The sequence below is a fragment of the Brassica napus genome, chromosome A5 (genome assembly GCF_020379485.1).
Source record: "Brassica napus cultivar Da-Ae chromosome A5, Da-Ae, whole genome shotgun sequence".
NCBI lineage: Eukaryota > Viridiplantae > Streptophyta > Magnoliopsida > Brassicales > Brassicaceae > Brassica > Brassica napus.
Genome location: NC_063438.1, coordinates 5,621,747 through 5,642,615, shown reverse-complemented (window position 1 = coordinate 5,642,615; position 20,869 = coordinate 5,621,747). Strand labels below are relative to the sequence as shown.

General features: G+C 36.1%; 4 protein-coding genes, 1 long non-coding RNA gene and 1 pseudogene across 5 annotated transcripts; 3 read left to right on the top strand and 3 right to left on the bottom strand.

Moving 5' to 3' along the window:
* Positions 1-34: 34 nt before the first annotated feature.
* LOC125609608 (60S ribosomal protein L18a-2-like) lies at positions 35-559 on the bottom strand. Its single transcript, XM_048781131.1, has 2 exons — positions 485-559; positions 35-376 (listed from the first exon to the last, which is right to left on the bottom strand). Exons 1-2 carry the CDS (start codon positions 557-559, stop codon positions 35-37), a joined length of 417 nt encoding a protein of 138 aa, XP_048637088.1.
* LOC106448935 lies at positions 526-1,264 on the top strand (annotated as a pseudogene).
* Positions 1,265-2,095: 831 nt separating this feature from the next.
* On the top strand, positions 2,096-3,259 carry LOC106447498 (eukaryotic translation initiation factor 1A). The gene has a single exon (XM_013889432.3). It carries the CDS (start codon positions 2,547-2,549, stop codon positions 2,991-2,993), a length of 447 nt encoding a protein of 148 aa, XP_013744886.2. The 5' UTR covers positions 2,096-2,546; the 3' UTR covers positions 2,994-3,259.
* A 632-nt stretch (positions 3,260-3,891) lies between these two features.
* LOC106448933 (60S ribosomal protein L18a-2-like) lies at positions 3,892-4,955 on the bottom strand. Its single transcript, XM_048780692.1, has 4 exons — positions 4,836-4,955; positions 4,634-4,749; positions 4,483-4,546; positions 3,892-4,402 (listed from the first exon to the last, which is right to left on the bottom strand). The coding sequence occupies exons 1-4, from the start codon at positions 4,848-4,850 to the stop codon at positions 4,061-4,063; spliced, it is 537 nt and encodes a 178-aa protein (XP_048636649.1). The 5' UTR covers positions 4,851-4,955; the 3' UTR covers positions 3,892-4,060.
* Positions 4,956-7,316: 2,361 nt separating this feature from the next.
* On the bottom strand, positions 7,317-10,099 carry LOC125609361 (cytochrome P450 710A1). The gene has a single exon (XM_048780691.1). It carries the CDS (start codon positions 8,890-8,892, stop codon positions 7,384-7,386), a length of 1,509 nt encoding a protein of 502 aa, XP_048636648.1. The 5' UTR covers positions 8,893-10,099; the 3' UTR covers positions 7,317-7,383.
* A 6,164-nt stretch (positions 10,100-16,263) lies between these two features.
* On the top strand, positions 16,264-18,092 carry LOC106409503. Its single transcript, XR_007339686.1, has 6 exons — positions 16,264-16,468; positions 16,776-16,885; positions 16,964-17,017; positions 17,357-17,527; positions 17,627-17,801; positions 17,879-18,092. It is a non-coding gene; the product is annotated as an uncharacterized LOC106409503 (long non-coding RNA).
* Positions 18,093-20,869: the final 2,777 nt, after the last annotated feature.

The following is a 20,869-nucleotide window of genomic DNA, read 5'->3' as shown; positions in this document are numbered from 1 at the left end:
GAAAGAGGCAAAAGCAGCAGATCGGACAACTTCATTACATAAACAAGTTGGGCTTAGAGGCCTTGTAGGTGGTCTTGAGCTTCCTGGTTGGTGGTCTCACCTTACGGAACACCAACGGGAACTTGATCTTACTATTGTGAAACTGTTTGGTGCTCTCCCTCTTGCAAAGCTTGGCCGGAACAGTCGCTGTCTTAATGATCTGGATGCAAGGGAACCTGACACGGTGTCGGGACGCCATCTCGGTGTACATCTGCTCAACGGCACCGTTTAAGGTAGTGTCACGGTACTCCTTGTACATGTTGTGGTATCCAGTTCTGCTCTGGTACCTCAACCAGATTCCAAAGTTCTTGATCGTTGTCGGGTTCTTTTCAAAGATCTACAAACAAACCAACATCGTCTAACCAGAAAATACATAACCGAACCACAACGTTTCCTAGCATAACTACAGTTCGTTCCATAGGATTATCATTCCATGAGTAAGTACCTCGTTAATGGCGAGCATCTGACCGTTACTCTTCTTGACCTTCTTGAGCTTCTTCAAGAAGTACCTATTCACCATGCGCAAAACCACCAAACCAGCCGGCCTATCCGGCAGCCCATGGTACGGATCCGACAGGGTCAAGTACTTGGGTCCATTCTCCGGAGAGCCCCCGAGCTACCTCACCGGAGAGTTCCCCGGTGACTACGGATGGGACACCGCTGGTCTATCCGCTGACCCCGAGACATTCGCCAGGAACCGTGAGCTAGAAGTTATCCACTGCAGATGGGCCATGCTTGGAGCCCTAGGCTGTGTTTTCCCTAAACTCTTGGCTCGTAACGGAGTGAAGTTCGGAGAAGCGGATTGGTTCAAAGATCTTCAGCGAAGGAGGGCTCGACTACTTGGGCAACCCGAGCTTGGTCCACGCTCAAAGCATCTTAGCCATTTGGCTACTCAGGTGATTCTCATGGGGGCTGTTGAAGGTTACAGAATCGCTGGAGACGGACCACTGGGAGAAGGAGAGGACTTGTTATACCCAGGTGGTAGCTTCGACCCATTGGGCCTCGCTGCTGACCCAGAGGCCTTCGCAGAGTTAAAGGTGAAGGAGATCAAGAACGGAAGATTGGCTATGTTCTCTATGTTTGGATTCTTTGTACAGGCCATTGTCACTGGAAAGGGACCTTTGGAGAATCTCGCTGACCATTCGGCTGATCCAGTCAACAACCATGCATGGGCCTTAGCCACCAACTTCGTCCCTAGAAAATGAGTTTAATTTGTGATCGTGTTGTATGTATTCCGTTTGTTGAATCTTAGAAATGTGATGTAAAATTTTCAAATGTTATGAATTATATATTAAACTTGATATGAATGATGGATCAATCAGTTTGCAAGATTTATATTACTTACACCTAATTTAAGGGTCACACAAAATAGGTCTGTTCTTTTCATGAATGTTGCGATCAGAGCCAGCGTCAGAAAAAACACACTACGACGGAGCCAAATTTGAGGGAACCGAAGATTAAAGTAGCTGCTACTGAAATTTCTGAGATACAAAAACTATGTAGCTACCGCTAAAATTTCCAGGATCCATTTCACTCTTTGCTGCTTGCCGCGCGATTGAAAAATAAGTTGATGAAACAATGTTGTGTCCGCCATGGTTGATAAGTGAAAACGCTGAGCGATGTCGTCAAATAATCTGATGATTGTGTCACATTAGAGTCCAACGACTTTAACGCAACTCCAAACGATTAATTTTAAGGAGAACATCTACATAGAGGGGATGATTTCGTATTTGGCGACAAGGAAGTAGATCTAAACGGAACGATCAACAAACTTCCCGGCGGGTCAACTTTATTTGGTAATGTGGTTTTGAGTCTTGAAAGCATTTTAGGACTTATGGTGATGTGAATGTTTGAAGTTCTAGTTTTATATCCCTAAAGGACATGTATAGTAGTTTCAAGGTGACTGACTATACTCATAACCAGCGCCGGTCCATGTTAGTTGAAGGCCCCACTCAAAACTGGGCTTTTAGCTATGTGAATTTTTTTTTAGAAGATGATTTTTGTGTAATTTGATGGGCACAAACCGGTTATACGTAGACGACCAAACCAGTTTAATTATAATTGAGTCGGCATTAGGCCTATGTAAACCAACTTGATTTCGACAAAGCTTTGATATTGCTTGCTTTGCAAGCTTTACGCTAGACGGAGAATCTAAAATTCACTAGAAAGAGGATATCAAGTCAATTAATCTTCTCTTCTTATTTTTTACTTTTTAGGTCAAGAAAACCACATCAATCTATAGATAATCGTTTCAGATAATTCTCTGGTTTCCTGTTTTCTATAAGACGGCAAAAAGGAAACTGAGAAATAAGAATTGGCAAAGACAAGAAAAATGGAAAAGTTGATTTCAATTGTGAAAAGGAAACTATGACGCATGTGTTTGGCTATAAAAGGAAGACGTCCCCCAACACAATCAAAGAGCAATAAAGACAGAAAGAGAGAAGAGAGCACAGCAAGTTCATATCTAAGCTCAGCAGTCAGCTCTTTACACTTTAGGTTTTTAAATCATGCCGAAGAACAAAGGAAAAGGAGGAAAGAACATTAAGAGAGGTAAAAAAGAAGCAGACGACGATAAACGAGAGATCATCTTCAAAGAAGACGGCCAAGAATACGCTATAGTTCTCCGCATGTGTGGCAACGGACGGTGCGAAGCCAAGTGCATAGATGGAATCACAAGGATGTGTCACATCAGAGGTAAGATGCACAAGAAGGTTTGGATTAGCGCTGGTGACGTTATTCTTGTCGGACTAAGGATGGATATGGACAACGACACCAAAGCTGACATCATCCATAAGTATACTCCTGACGAAGCTCGTTTTCTCAAGAGTTGTGATGAGCTTCCTCGTGACCTTCGTCTTAACGAAGGGGTTGCTGATGTGTTTGATGTGGAGGATGACGTTGTTTGTGGTCAGGACTATTTTGAGTTTGGTGATGATGAGATTGATAGGCTCTAAACTAAGCTTTACATGTATTTTTTAATTATTTTTTACTTTATTCTTCTTTCTAAGTCTCTCAAACTTGATTGATGTCTTCTCTCAGATTTTTAGTCGGTTAATAAAATATTTTCATTCTATGATTGAATAGTTTCTAACTGTTTTAGCTATTGGTTGAATGGCTACACAAGCGGGTGAATCTGAGTTTGGTAGATTTCGAATTTGAAGTGTTTATCACTTTTCCAAATTCGCCATACCATTCGACCACGCTTGTGTGGTTAATAGAACGTCAACAAAAAAAAAGTGTGGATAATAGAATTCACTTTTACGGTTAAAAAAAATCAATAATAATAGGGAGGAGACTTTTTTTCCCTTTTTGTGGAGACTTTTATTTTTACTTTTTGAACACAAAGTGAAGAGACTATTTTTCTTGTTACCGTTTACCAAACAAATGGGTCAGAGAAAGATCAAGATGGAGAAGGTTCAGGACATGAACACAAGACAAGTCACCTTTCCAAAACGTAGGATGGTTTGTTCAAGAAGGCTAGCGAGTGCCACCCTCTGCAACCCCGAGTTAGGCATTGTTGTCTTTTCACCGGGAGGCAAGCCATTCTCCTACGGGAAACCGAATCTTGATGGAGCGGTTCTATTAATGTCTTCGGATTAACTCTGGTGGCAAAGCTTCAAGGGGAGAAGTATATAACAAGATCTGGCAACAACTATACTTTTATTCCAAGGCCTGGTGGTCTTAAAAACAATCCTCCATCAGGAAATGTAATCATGGTGGAGCTCGAGGTAAAACCACATTTGCTGGAACTGATCTTTGTAAGAAAAACTCTGTCCGGAGGGAGCATATCGAGAGTTAGGTAGCAGAAGTTGCAATTGAGCTTAAAGTAATCATAAAAGATAAACATTTAAATAAAGAAACAAAAAAATTTTTCATAAGCATAAAGTAACAAAAACACCAAAATCCAAAGAAAGTCGAGTTTAGTTCCATTGATTCGCCAAAATAAACAAAAATATCCGACAAAAAAAACGCAAAAGCAGCAGATAGTACAACTTCATTCATCACGATCAGAGAGACCCTATTACATGAACAAGTTGGGCTTAGAGGCCTTGTAGGTGGTCTTGAGCTTCCTGGTTGGTGGTCTCACCTTACGGAACACCAAGGGGAACTTGATCTTACTATTGTGAAACTGTTTGGTGCTCTCCCTCTTGCAAAGCTTTGCCGGGACAGTCGCTGTCTTAATGATCTGGATGCAAGGGAACCTCACACGGTGTCGGGACGCCATCTCGGTGTACATCTGCTCAACGGCACCGTTCAAGGTAGTGTCGCGGTACTCCTTGTACATGTTGTGGTACCCAGTCCTGCTCTGGTACCTCAACCAGATTCCAAAGTTCTTGATCGTTGTCGGGTTCTTCTCAAAGATCTACAAACCAAACCCAACTCATCTAACTTAGCAACAAAACATAACCTAACATAACTAAGATCGTCCAGCAAAGTAGGTACCTCGTTGATGGCGAGCATCTGACCGTTACTCTTCTTGACCTTCTTGAGTTTCCTCAAGAAATACCTAATCAAGATTTCAACTTTATTAGTTAAGAGACTAGAAGAGGATACTTTAAGAATCAAGAAAGAGAGATTGAGTCATTTTACTAACCAGAACTTGGACTTGGCACGAACCTCGTTCGTGGCCCAGAGCTTCATCCGGTAAATCTTGGGTTGGACATCCTTGTCTGTCGGGAGAGCTCTTCCGACAACCTGGTACTGGTGAAACTGCCAAGGAAAGACAAAAGCTGAGATCAGATTTGAGTGACGCAAAAACTTGATGAGATAGGGAAGGAATCAAAGAGAGAGCTTACCCTGAAGGCACCCATTTTCGTCTCGAGGGAGGCAGTGCGGTTGGATAACAAGGAAGGAGTTTAGGGTTCTTGTTTGTTTATAAATGAGCGTGTGCAGAAACCCTAATGGATAAATTTAATCATAAAGCCCAATGGGCCGCTAAAAATAAGTTGTTTCAAACCCATCCAGAGTTCGGTTATTTTTATTATTTTTTAACAATTCATGGCTTGTTTTTGTGATTTATATATCAACTAAAACACACAATTCATTCATTTTTTTATATAGGCTATTGATGAATCCGGTCAATCTTAGTTTGAACATATTTAGTGTTACATTTTCCAGACTAATGTCAGGTGGTAACCAAATCACGTATTACCCAACTACTTGATAAAGTCCAAACTCAAACTTCCCATATAAGCTGTGAGCCTGTGATTTTTGTTTCAACCCCTCGAAAAGTGTTTTTTTTTTTTTTTTTTGTAACTTAGGCTTTCATTAATGAACCAAAAAAAGAAAAAACATTACAAGCCATAGGCTTTTAGTTACCAGGCCAAGCCTATAGTGTATGAAACTCATACTTAAAGAACCTTAAAACCCAAACAAATGAGAAGGTAGTGATTGAGCCCAGTAAACATCAAGAATATCGATACATTCTAGAGAACGGATCAACGAGTAGAGACGAAGGGGTAACGCCGAAGCAGTTGATCACAGCCACTGTTGCAACATCGCAGAAGCCAGTCGAGGATTCGTTTGGCGAAAGCTCTGTGTTTTGTTTCTAATTTGTTGATCCATCAAACACCAGAGAGAGAGTCAACCGATCGGAATGTGTTGTTGTGGAGGCGAGAGTTCCTTTCATTCCACAGCCAGTAGAGGGTCGCTTTCCAGGCAAGCCAAGTGAGTAGTGTTTTTGCCTTACTAGTTTTATTCAAAGGAAGAGCAATCATCTGAGATACCAATCCATTCCAATCCGCAGGCACGGTCAATCCGAGCTTTGAAACAATAGGAACCCGTAAAGCCGCTGTATAGGAGCACTCATGGAAGAGGTGGTCACGCGGTTAAGTCTGGTCATAAAGGCTGTACTTGAAGGCCCCAGCTGATAAGTCTGGTCCTTTGTGGGGCAACGGTTCTGTATTACTAGCCAAGCAAAGAAAGAGTGCCGCGGGATCCCATAGGTATCTCACCTCTGAGATATGAGTAGACATCACCAGTGCTATACTTCAAGGTAATCTTCCCCCCTTGTTCCCACTCATAGTAATCATCATGAGAGGATAGATCGACTGTAGTGAGATATGTCAGGAGCTGAAGTTCTTGCAGGTGGGAGTTGCCAAGCTCCATTCCTTCGTAGAGAGGCAACAGTAGCTTTCATTGGAATGCCTAACCTTGAAGAGGAGTTGTGTAGGAAAGTTGCGAGACTACCAAATGGGGTCCAATTCTCTAGCCTGAGTTTGATCAGAGGATAACCACATCCTTCATCTTAAGGAGCTTGTTAACCCCTCGAAAAATGTTCTTAACACTTTTTGAGGTCTCGCCTACCAATTGATCATAGTCAGCCATACTGGTAAAACAATTCATTGGTGTAGACTTTGTTTGTTGGTAGAAGACCAGGTTAAAAGTTTAGCATATCATATCAAATGTGAATCTCTATTTGCGTTTTTTTTTTCACTTTTTCAATGTAATTATGTATACTCTTTTTCCCTCTTATTTGTATTCAGAAAAGGTCAAATCAAATTTTTTTAAGATGTTTACTTATGTTCAAATAATTCACATGATTCTTGTTGTATGAAGTAAAACGTTCAAAAACATAGGAGATGCAGTTGTTCCTTCTAAAATATATGTTTCAAGCAGCAGTGTATATGATATGGAGAGAGAGGAATAGGAGACGTCATGGAGAGGCTGCAACTCCATCGATACTCTTAGCAAAGTTGCTTGATAAAAACATGAGGAACAAGTTTGCCATTATACAAAGAAGAGGAGATATCAAGCTGGGAGAAGGGATGCAGTATTGGTTTGCTACAAGATAGAAGTTTTCTAATTTTTGAGAAAATCTGTGAAGTTGATATAGGAAAGGGATAGAAGTTAACACAAAGGTTTAAGAAAGGACACATGATGTAAAAAGGTCTTTTTCTTTTGAATTCAATTTAATATTCAATTCAAAAAAAAAAAAAAAACGTTCAAAAACTACATGCCTGGATGTATCCCAAGACTGGATGTTGTTTGCTTAATCCTCTGAATCAAAACTGGATATTGCACCTAAGTGACGGGCCTTGTGTTTTTTCAATATAAAAATGCAAAATGTGAACTATGGAAGTTATAATCCATTCGAGAGCATCCGATGAAGTTGACACAAAAATGAACTTTGGAAGTTATACCAAAACAAATGAAACACGTTAAAAAATTCAACATGATAAAACAGATTAAATTAATCCTGAAGATATGACAAACAATGACACCTCCTGTGAAATTCAATAAACACTTGAAGCCCTCTCACTTCGAGAGACCCATCGCAAACGAAACAATGATAAAATCACACTCTTGACTTTGACCACACAAAAAAAAAAAGAATATTCAAAATCAATTCAATGAAAGGTCGGGATACGCTGCGACGCGGCGAGACAAGAACACCGTGCACCCATCCTTAGGCGAAATCGTAGGGCAATACACAATCTCATCACACCCGTCCGATCTAACCCTCTCGAAATCCAACAGCGACGAGAACATCGCGATAAATAGCACAAGGTGGTTCAACGCATAACGCTGCCCCACGCACTGGTGCGGGCCCCACCCAAACGCCAAGAAGTTTCGTTTAAACACCTGATCCTCTCTCCTAATCTCGCTAAACCGATCTGGATCGAACCGGTCCGGTTCAGTAAACCCTTGGAACGAGGAGTCGTAAACCGAGGGAAACACGATGGTGCCTCTCGGGACAGTGTACGATTCCGTGAGAGGGAAGTCTTCAGCAGCGACGTGTGGGACCATCGTAGCCGGGGGACGGAACCTAACGACCTCACGCGCGACGGAGCGCGTGTACTTCATCTCCGCGAGCTGTTCGACGGTTATCAACGCGTCGGACTCGTGCGGCCATATCCTCACGACTTCCTCCCTCACTCTCCTCAGCACCTCCGGCTCCGAGTCTAGCAGAGCCACCGCCCAGAGAAGCGATGACGTGGACGCGTCCTGGGCCGCGAAGAGAAAGTCGAAGAGGAAACCGCCGATCTCCTCGTCGCCGGAGTGCGGCGGCGGAGGGTTACCGGAGTTTACCTCCGCGACGAACGCTTGCATCCAGAAGTCTATCAGACACGTCGGCTCCTCCCCTGCCGCCATCCTCGCTTTTGACTTTCCCGCGCAGACGGCGAGCGTCTCCGCTAGCCTCGCCACGGCCCGGCGAGCTTCGCCGAACGCGAACCCCGGGAGGTCTACCGGAAGAGCCATGGATCCGAGGTTGAAGAGGTTGTAATCTTTACGGAACCTGTCTCTTGCTTCTTTGTCAAGGTACGGTCCGACAAAAACTGTCTGAGAAGTTTCTAGGTTGAGTTCACGGACGAGGTTTCGTAGAACCACGGGACGAGTTCCGCCGGAGAAGGTTTCTTCCCACCGGCGTAGATGACGGAGGATAACTAGTTGCTGTAAGGAAGTGTAGGTTGAGAGTGCTTTAGGTGTGAAGTTCGGAGCAAGCTGACGGCGGACGGACTTATGATCTTCTCCGAACATGTAGATGAGGTTGTGATCACCGAAGAGCTTCTTACCGAAGGGATGTCCGACGAGGTGGAAGGCATCGGGACGTACGTTGGAGAAGACTTGGTGGGAGAGCTCTGTGTCTCTGATGTAGAGGATAAATCTCCCGACGAGGTAGTTGGCGGACAGGCCAGGAGAGTTTCCCGCGGTTTTAGATTGCTTGTACCAGAAGGAAGTGGGGTCACGGACGAGAGCAACGGCGTTGCCGATGAGCGGAGGGACGAAGAGAGGGCCAGGGAGGTTACGTTTCTTGATGAGGTAAGAGAGTTGCTCGAGGAGGAGGAAGAGAAGTAATGCGGAAGCTATATATGGTGCGAGAGAAGCAAACATGGAAGCAGAGAAAATCATTGTTTCTTTAAGCTTCTTCTCTTGGATGGGTTGTGGTATGTGTGTTGGGGCTTGTGTATATATGGAAAGGGTTGGTTCGTTTGGACAAAGAGGGTTTTGCTTTGTCTTGTCTGACTTTTTTGTCTTTCTTGGTGTTCTTTCTTTTGTCTGCTGGGTTATGCAGAATTTTCTAAGAGGTTTTGGGGAAATATGATTCAAGCTGCGTGCAATAGTGTTTGGGACAAGAAGAATTCAGAATGTCTTCTCAGCGCTGTTTTTTTTTGTGTTCTTAAGGAGACTCACAAGGAGCTGAAACATTTTGAATTGTCTGTTCACCGTTGCTTGATTTTCACGTGATTATGGAGTATTTAATAATATAGATATATCGCAGTCGAGAAAATAACTTTAAGAAATTTCTTGGTTTTAAAATTTTAATATTTATTGATGTTTTGCTCTTAGATACCAAACGAAATGCTTAATTCAAAAGCTGTTTGACCTCTCAAAAGACATTGTTTGGCGCCTAGAGTATCAATTTTTGAGAGATTTCTCACAATTTTCTCAGAATTGAAAATGAATTGCAATATTTTGAAGTTGGTTAGAAACATAATAAGTATATTATATTTTTTTTGTAAACTAACATAATAGGTATCTTATATGTGACCGGTGATCTATTGATGTTCTTTTTTAAACATCAAAACGAGAGCATCATCAAAGAAAAACTCTTAAAAAAATTCTCATTAATAAAATTAAATAAAATAATTAAGAAAAGAAAAGAGAATGAAGGAGATTTCTCATATGAAAATTTATCACTATGTTGTGAGAGATCCATTTTATAACTGCCAATTAGTTGTCTATTTGTTTTTTAAATCATGTAATTGGTATATGATTTTTTTCATTTTTGAGAGATTTAATAGATTTATCCCCATTGCTATGTTCTCAGAATCTACCACTGATCTAAAACAATTAAAACTTCACAAATGCTGCTGGTAAGTAACAGTTACGAAATGAATGAAAACAATGGTTAAAGAAACACATCAACCATGCAATCAATGTTTCTTAGTGTATTATATTGTTGTTCAATCAATACTTATAACTTAAGTGATGGTAATCAATGAACAATTGTAGTATATTGTTGTTCAATCTATGGTTTATGTTATGCACTAGTATATTTTAGTGACAGCGGACACAGATTTTGTAAATCATGTTTATGAATTTAAAATTTTGTAACAGGGGCTTTTAGCTCTAGTGGTAAAGGGTTTACAGCGTACCGCCACTTGGGTTCGAATCCCAGCCACTGGAAAATTAATATTTAGGCATCGCCAGGGACATAGGACCGACACGTGGTAACACGTGACTAGTCTGGATCACTTCTGTGAAGTTAGGATATCTCTGTATAATTCAAAAAAAAAAATTTGGTGTTATTCAGTCAGCATTTTAAATGGTTCACTAATATTTGTTATTTACAAACTAATTAATTATATAGATCTTTGTATACCTAATCAATAAAGATAAGACTTAATAGAGGTTGTTGGTTTACGCAGTATTAGAAAAATCCAAAAAACCATTACATATACTTGAAAACTGGTACACATAAATTATATGGAAGTAAATTTGAAATTAACTTATCTATATGGTTGAGTACATTAATCTAGCACGGCAAAGCACCAACTAGTCAGCTACGTTTGGGCTCTCAAATCCCGATCACACACTTAGCACCCGACTTAAGCAATGTATTAATTCTCTATATAATTTGTAACTTGATGAAGATCCGATCTTTTCCAAGTAAGATACGCACACTTCGTCGTTTCCATTTTGAATAGTTACAGTTTTGCAATTCTTTCCATAAAAAAATTCCCCCAAACAAACAACAAAATACATCCAAAAATCTTATTTTCTCACATAATTTCCAATTTTATTCATATTTTGAATAAACCACATGCATGGCCAAAACTAGTGGTTTGAATGGTATAATATCTAGTAAACAATATTATACAGATGTTTAAAAGTATATATCTGTTTCTACTATTATTTCAGGCAAAACATTTTTTCTATATCTATATATATATAAAAATGTTTGCCTCCCTCCTGTGCTGCCACCTAGGATCCAGATCAGAAAGTCATCTCACCAGAGCGCGACACCTGTCCACTCTATTGCGAAACTCTGTGTTTCATTAAAAGGGGTAAGGGCTTCGACTTTTGTTTTGTGTGGGCTTTTACATTTTTCCAAGGAACGTGGCCCGTAGAGATCCACCGACGTACTTCACGTTAACTCACGGCGTTACAGAGCCGACGACTCTTTCCGGCTACGACATTCCCGGGAATTGGAGCCAACGTGGAGTTATATCTTCCCAGTATGAGTGAAGACCCGAATATCTGGTCCAATCCGGATAAATTCAACGCGGACCAGTTTATAATAGGTGAAGAAGAGGCAGATTTAACCGCCGTAGCAAGAGTGAAGATGATGCCGTTCGAATCTACCGTCGGATCTGCCCGAGGCTTAGGATGGCGATAATACACGTGGAGCTAATGATGGCGAGGATGGTTCAAGAGTTTGAGTGGAGCACAGACCCAACGGAGAGACAAGTTGATTTCACCAGAAAGTTGGTGTTCACGGTGGTGATGAAGAACTCCTTGAGAGCATAGGTCAAAGCCAGCGTTTATGATAGTCATGATGACTTGATGTTGTTTTGCTACACCTTCCATTACTTGCGAACCAAATCTGTCAAAACGTTCCTTTTTTATTGTTAAGTAATTTCCTTTTCAATTTAATTTTAATAATTAAGTAAATCGAAGAAGCTGAAACCGATGCAAACCTAGGAAAAATACTACTACGTTTTGACTAAACCAAAAAATATAGCTTGAATGAACCGGTTTTGGTTTCAGGTAGTTATGAGTAATTAGCTCTAAAAAGGAAAGTTTAGGTAATTAATCATCTAATTATGTATTAGCGTATGATTAATAAAAAAAGGAAAGCAACTAGAGGGCGGGCCAAGTCACCTTTTTCATATAAAGTTTTAATAGTTTTCTTTTGGTGAATGGTGAGTGGGTGAGGATTTGGGTTCCTAAAAATTTTGATTGTTAAATCATTCAAATCAATTCTTATAATGTCGTTTTGGGATGTTAATTGTTTTTAATGAAATATTTTTTCTGGCTTTCAAATGAGTAGTATTAATATGCCTTATGCCTTATGCATTGGGTGTGATAAACTAATAATCAATTTAAACTAATCATCAAATATTTAAATTGTGTATGAATACGTATAGTGTGGACAAATGATAGTTCTGCTCGAAACTATATGCAATACTATAGAATGTATGATTGTTTAGGCACAAATAATCGGTTTGTTGTTTTGAAGTTCAGTTATATAAACACTGTTCGGCATAATAAAATAATTTTTATTATAAATTTCCGCCCGTAGGGCGGGCCGACCCTAGTAAAACTATATAAACTTTGAAGATTTTACTGCAATGATCTAATTTTTAACTTTATGTCTAATTTTTAACACCTCTCTCCATTGTATTTCATATGTAGTTCAAGAATTTTTACAAATATTAATAAACATATTATTTTATTATCTCTCTATAATACATCTCTAATTTTATATATCCTACTAATACATTTAATTAATTATTCGTTCAAACTTTAAAATAATACTTAATTTCTTAAATGATACTTAAATCAACAATATTGAATTGACCAATATGATATTTTGAATATTGAATATATATATATATATATATATATATATATATATATTCTACTATTATTTTTGAAGTGATTTTTCGCATCTGACCTATCACATTAAAAGCTAGAATATCTAATATCGTTTATACCTTTAATGAATAAAATATATAAATTAGCCAAAAATATATATAAAAAAGATTTTGAAATTTATTTGATTAGATAAGTTATTAAAATTAATAACAATAAAAATTATCCAAAATAAAAAAAATATTTCAAAATAAAAAAGATAATTCCTATATATATTGTGTTGTTATCGGAGGAAAATATTTTCAATAAAAAGGTAAATAACAGAAAACACATAACTAAATATTAATCAAATAATGAATATATTGTACAAAGAAAATTTTAAAATATTTATAAAAGTAAGAAATTCTAAATGAAACCATTTATCATTATAGTATTTAACTAATAATGCATGTAATGGTAAGTAATTATAAAATGTTTATGCCCGCATGCGCGGACGAAAGATCTAGTTACATCATTAAAATCACTGAATTATAAACCTGTAATATTTTGAATATTGACAACTATAATTATTACACCATTAAACTATATAACTATAATTTAGTATATCAATATTGTGGAAGCACCGTAACCTATTGGTTAAGGTTTAAAGGCTTTTACACACATATTTGGGGTTCGAACCCCAGACTATGCAATTTCTTGCAGATTACAAAAAATTCAGGTTTCAAATCCTGGAAAATAGCGATTCATTAATGCGGACTACAAAAAAAATGATTTAAAAAGAAGCTTTCATAAGGCAGGTAGTATTGTCGGTTGTCGATTTGTCTATGTAATTTTTCTCATAAACGTAATGACATAATAAATCAGCGTTAAAAAAACAGAGATAAACGTGAATAATGTCCCAAAAGAAAAAGAATGAAAAAATATAAGCACAACTAATTGGGCAACCGCTTTTGCTATCTTAATATGTTACTCCATAATAAATTATTAAATTTAGTTATGTACTCATAAAAAGATAGTTGCGTAGAATTTTCAATCGACAATATACATAAAAGTTTTGCAGAGCTCTATACAATACGAATTTTACCAAAAAAAAAAAGCTCTATACAATACGTATGGTTTCAAAATAACAAAAATTATAATTAATAAAAGAATTTTAAACATGTTTTGTTTCTAGTTTTGTACTAACTGGTAAGTGATAACACCTACAACCAACAACCATGTGAGCAATACCATCCAAAAATTCAAAATTTTATATATCGCAAGGTTATGGTAGTCTCCGTGAAATTGAATTTTTTATTTAAACACTGATCAAATTGTCATTTACATTATTTTAAATTTTATTTTACATTGCCTATGATGATTAGTTATTTGCAACATACACGACCAATAATTTCATAACGAAACTCTCTCAATAATATCTGAATTAATAGAAGGTTCCACATGTATGACATTTTCGATAAATATACACTTTTCACGGAACATAAGTACATAACCAACAGTTCTGCTTGTACCACTCTAAAACTTTCAAACTTTGCATTTCTTAATTTACGAAAAAAAATATAACGTTAAATCCTATATTTGATGTAAAAACTTTTAAACTTTAATTATTAGGCCAAAATGCTTTCAAGCAGGTTGAAACTTTTATTTAAATAGACGGAAATGTAGATGATGAATTGAATGAAAAGAAGTTACCTTCACCTTTGTATTTCGCCAAGTTTGTCTCCTTCTTTATTTATTGCCTTCTTATAACCTAACTCATGAAACAGCTTTCCTTTTTCAATTATTTATAACAGGAAAGTTAGTAGCCAAATTTAAGAGTGTGGTGCACCACTGAATTTCCAGTGCTCCAGTGGTCTTACTCTTATGGTGTGTCAGATCTCTTATATCAACTTTTAATTGAATTCGTTATTTACAGATTATTTAGTCTGCAATGCAACGAGATCCATGATAACATATCAACACATAATTAATCATGTAAAATTACTGCTAACTGCTAACCTAACACTTTTATCGTCATTATTAACTGTTCAAGTTCTTATCGCTATACGATATATATCATGTGTTTGAGGACCAGCTTTTTAAGACCTCTTTATCCAATCATAACAAACTTTCTTGAAATACATAATACATTTTTTTATATACATAATACATGCATATACGACGTCAAAAACAAAAATGTTTTCGGAGCAAACATATTTGACGAATCTTTTTTTATTTTTGGGTTTATGAAGATTCCTTTTCTTGATCTACTCTTAAGAATCAACGTCGTTGACCTTTTATTTAAGTCATTTTCATTGTGTAGACGTAATTACGTGTGTCATCTAATAGTTTTAGATAACGCTTCTATTACAAAATCATATCCTTTTGTTAAAATAATTGCAAAACGTTCAATTATTCTTTTGACTAGTTGGCTCAGGGGTTGAATTAGTATCTAGAAATACATTACAACTTTGTCAATAAAGAATCACGTTACATGGTTTCTTTTAATTAAAACATTTTGGCATATTGACTTTTCTAATTTCATCTTCTTTAGAATACATAATTGCCTTTTAGCTTTGAAAGATCACTTGGAATGTGACCAAAATTCTGCGAAATACGAAATACTGGGGTAACTTACTAACTTATTCACCTAATTCTTTGGTATTATAATATATGTAGGTTGCTCAAAAAAAAAAATAATAATATATGTAGATGTAGCAGTCAATGAACGTTATTAGCTCAGTTAAGGTTTCCGGTTTGAAAAGAACTTTATATTTTTCAGATTCAACGACTTTCGAAGTTTCCAGACCACTTTTCTCATTAATCTTTTAGATAAGGTTGGTCAGACAACAGACAACGGACACAGTCCATTTTTCTCTGTCGTCCAATGTTTCACTAAAAACGCATTGGACATTACATGGTATAAAGAAACAAATTACAAATCCAACTAAAGCCCAAAATACGATACAACAGTACGTCCAAACACATTCACAACATGTGTTGGCCAGTACAAGAAACTTCAGCAGATATGGCAAGATTACGATAAATCCATTGATGTCATCAAAACGAGTCTTCACCACTGCCTTTTCTCATGGTTGAGATCATTGACGACTGACAAAGCTCTTCCACTCACGAGTCATGACTCATCATATACAGAATACAGTGAAGCTTTGAGTGACAAAAGTTCAAACATATACCAAACAATACAGTAAGAATCCAAATATAACATGCATATTTGAAACGTTTATATTTGTCTAAAAGTTTTAGTAAAAAAAGTCTGCAAGCTGATCAAATCTACATGAGCAGGGTCAATAAAGTTCTCAACAATTTCATCACACAAATAAAAAAAGGCGCTTTATATTGATATGATGGTGATGGAATTTCAGCAGCTGTTGATTATATAAACAGAGGCAGTGAACTTCCTGTTAGTAATTATTAGAGAGGATATAAAGACGTACCCGATAAGTATTCTCATTAGCTCAATCAGACCAATGACCAAGCCTAGTGGAAACAATTCATGTCAGATCAGCGAAAATAAACTCAACAGCTCATTGATGCTTATCTCCAATCTTTATATATAAAAGAGGCTTTGTTTCTCTCCCAAGGTGTCCAGCTCAGATGCCACGTCATTAATTAGTTCAAGGGGAACACGACACCTGTCCGCTTTAATGAAACGCTGTGCTGCATTGCGATTCCGTACGGGCCTTTTTTTCTTTTGGATGGACTTCAGTCCGTTCTTCATGGCCCTGCGAATTATACCTGAAGGCGCTACCCCGCTAAATCTAATCGTCTCCTTTGTTCATCTGATTTTGACTTCGGCGGCAAAGATGAATCTCATCATCTTCTTCTTGCTGTAATTAGGTCAACCGACTATGGATTTCTGGAGGTGTATTTGAGAAGAATCTTGGTAATGAATCTCTGGATCGAGCTTTGTTCGTGTCGTTTCGTTTGAGATTCTTCTCCTCTGGACCGTTATGGGATGCATTGATTCAAGCCATTAACGACTTTCTTTAATCCTTCGACCCATTACAACTACGTTTAATCATTCAATGCATATTCCTCTCTTCTCAACCTAAACAGGCTATATAAGTACCTACCTGTGGAATGGATGAATATCAATCTCTGAACTGCGATTTCATTATCCTGTAATTGCATATAATTTTTTCGTAATTGTTATGTTTATACTAACGAAATCATTGTATTTGGATTTGTAGATGGGTTCTCTAGAAGAATGGTCTCTTCTGGAGAGATTCTTTGCCAGGAGATAATTCTTCTGAAGAGTAAGCCAAGCAAGCTTCGTCTTCCAATTACTGGAATAGCTGTGGTGAGTGTTTGTTTTGGCTTACTTTGTATCATTAGAGTCCGTTTCTTGATTTTTTTTTTGTTTTGTTTTTGTTGTTAGGTTGATATTTTAGATCTCAGGCATACTGTTAGTTCAGCGATTGATTCGTGCATGGTATGGCGTCTTCTATATTCCCCTTGATTTCTTTTCTTTGCAATGTCTCTTCTGCTGGAAGAATATAAATTTTTAGAATGCAAACTCTAGATGCGCCGTACTCTCCATGTGCATGTATTGCATAGAAGTGGTTCCTTCTTATATGCATATGTCCATAAGGCTGAATTGTTTTGAGTATTAGTTACTGGTTTGAAGGCAATTTCTTTCAGCTCTGTCAGAAAATTTTCATATTACTTATCTTGAGTGGTTTAATCTTACAAACTGCTAATTGTTTTGTGGACCTTATCTAAATGCAATTTTCTTCTTATTGTTTGCTGGTATGTACTGAAATGAATTCAGTTGTGGCGGAATGATGAATATCACTGCACAAGAAACAGTCCTGCTCAAACAATGTCAAGGATTCTTATCAAGGTTCTGTGTTGAGATGACTGTCTCGGATGACTCTGCTGTGTTTGTAGGTTTTGCGATGCAATGGAGAAATATTCCTGCTCAGTGTCACAAAATGTGAAGGTAAAAGTTCTAAGCACCCCTGTTTTATTTTTTGGTGCTTCATTAAACTCTTGGCTCCGTATACTCACAATATTTAATTTGCACATGGCGATGAACAAGAATACCCGCAGAACATGGCCATTCCACAATGCCTAAGGAATATTAAGGGGGAGGAACTTCACATTAGACCTCAAGAATTCTCAGTTCAATTTTTCATCTAAGCATCAGTTATTTACCATTGCACGCAATTTTTTATCGCAACCAGCACCCACCACATCCTAATTTTGGTATTTAGGTCAGTTTACTATCTTGGCTTTATCATTTACATATTCAATACATAGCAGTGTGATCTTAACACTGTCGCCTTTACAGAAAGGTCATGACAACGCATGCAATGATATCTCAACTCTTGGAGCTCATAATGCTAACCTGTGGTGTCAACTACCCTGCAGGCTCTTCTATTTCAATTCTCAAATTAATAAGTTTTCCAACAACTCTTTGTTTATGTGTTTTTAATCATTTAGTTTTAAACTTTTAAAACAATCATTCAGACTCTTGCAAGAAAACTATATTCTCTGCTTCAGTATTTTGCTGTTGGGCCTATAAATTAGATTGGATTTTATTATTACTTAACTCCCAAACAAATAAGTATGTCCTTGCTTTGTTGTGAGCTAAGAGTATAAGAGAAACAATCAAATGTAACCACTATGACTTGGGAAAACGAGTGTTACTTCCTTCTGCTACAAGAAAGTAATAAATTTTGTTTTCATAACTAAGCAAAATATGTTAGCTAATTAATTGTCTTGGAGTATTATTTTAAAAATCATAACTAATACAAAATTATCTCAACTCCTTTAACAATTACCAGCACCAGGTTGACAAAAGAAAAGACATAGTTAACAAGTTTGGACGACGATAAAAAAAAACCGGAATCTTACAAAAAATAAAGAGTGACATACGCCTATTTTCTATGTGATAACTAAAATTTTCAATTAGTTTTGTAATTCTATGCATCGATGGGTTGTTTCGTAACTTTTTAGTTAGCTGTTATATAATTTTATCAGACCAAGATCTTGCTCACTTTGAACTGGCCAAGCCATTCACCACTGTCACTCTTACGCTTGAATTTGAAACAGGCAGCAAGAAATTCTTCACCTTTATGAACGAATAACTACAATTTAAAATGCGAATGGAAACAGCAAGGTAAACACTTTCACATAAAGTATGTATTAAGATATCTTTATGTCAGTTCAAAAAATAAGATATCTTTATGTCTTCTTTTTGGTTTTAGTCATTTATGCTAATACACCTGCAGATGGCCTGTCAATACTGCAAGATTCAATTCTAGAGCTTAAGCCGAGAAGTATCATCACTGGTGTGTAATTTTTCTTCCCTTTAATGCATCCTTAACCATTCCTATGGTCATCTGATTAATATGTAGAAGAGAGTCCAAGTCAGTCAACTAATGTTGGATAAACATATAAAGAAACAAAACACAACAAGCGTTAGCAGTTGATAGAATCACATCTAGGCATTTTTTCATGGAACTATAATAATAGACTTTAATGTCATTTGACAAATTTTAAAAGTATAAACGAAACGATTATATGCAATTGTGAAACAAAATAAACAAATCAATAAATAAAACAATCTATATATGAAAAATGTATAAGTTTGTTTTTATTTTAGAGAAACAAAATAAACCAATACATAATGAAAACAAGAAATATAAGAAAAAATGAATAAGTTTGTTTATATGATATATATTAAATATCCTAGGTTATTCTATATATCTAAGTAAACAGATACTATTTTAAAAGGTTGCATCATGAATTTCAAAAAAAAAACAAATCTTTGAACATAAATACACAACAGATATGAGAATAAGAGTTTACACAACAGTCTGAGTAAGAGACACATTATAATATAACTTAACGCAAAACACAAAAGAAAAAAATACTAGATAACATAAACCAAAACAAATAGATCATCAACTCTACATAGTCAAAATTAAAATAGAAATTTTTTAACAATAACTTACTGTAAAAAATAAATTTAGTAAAAACATAAGATAATCCACTAGAGTATATAAAATTAAACAAAAATATGTGAATTTTCCTTTTATTTACAAGTTTGTTACTTTTCTACTAACAAAAAATGAAAGAAAAAAGAATCCCACGATTTTTTTTGGTCATCCAACTCTAAAAAATCATAAGGAATGATGTAATGCCACATACAATTTTTAACATATAATTAAAACATAGATTAATTAACAAAATAAAATCATCTTAAACATTTTAACAGAAAAAAAATCATATTTAAAAAATAACAAGTAATATTTATTTTAAAAAATCATAACTAATTTTCAGATAACATGGTTTATTTAGTTTTCAAATACAATAATATGTACAAAATTAACTAATATATATTTAAAATAATAACAATTTATATTAAATATTAATTCTAACTATTTAAATTATTTGTTAGTATTCTTCCCGCCCGTAGGGCGGGCCGACCCTAGTAGTACTATAATATTGTATGATACTCTCTCGATTAAGTTAGAGTCAATTACACCATCTCTGTCCCAAGAACATACCTTCATCTAAACTAGGGGTGTTCAATCCGGATATCGGTTCGGTTTCGGTTCGGTTTTTTTTCGGTTTTCGGTATTTCGGTTAGTAAAATATAACTATCATTCTAAATCTATATTTACTTCGGTTCGGTTCGGTTTATATACCGTCGGTTTTCGGTTTATTCGGTTTTATACCAAAAAACATAATTATTTTGTTTGAGATCATATTATATGAATTTTAGAGTCATATTGTCAACACCGTTATTTATTAAAAATATATTACATGTTCAAATAAATGAACAAAAATTAAAAATGCTTCTACCATCAAATAAAATAATCAAATCTATAACTAAAATCAAAGCTTGAAATTTTGAAAATAAAAATATGAAACAAAACAAAAACATGAAAAAAAAGTTTTTCCACTCTTTCATATTTAATGTTCATTAAAGTCATGCTTTTTCAATTGAAAGTTTTCCATTAATTATTGTCCATCAAATTTATAATCTTCATATTAATTTAGTGAAGACTAAAAAAAGCAAAAAGATCAAAAAAAGACTTAGAAAATAAGATGTTTGAATTGCGATGTATTGTTATTTAGTTATAGTTCAAATGTTTTACAAATTAAGGTTTTTTATTACTATAAAATTATGGTAATAGTTATTAACATAAATTTAACTTATGTAACAAATATATTTTCATGTATTGTTATAAAATAGATACATATTTACATGTTTCTACTTTTAATCGGTTTTGTTCGGTTTATTCGGTTTAATCGGTTATATACCAAACAA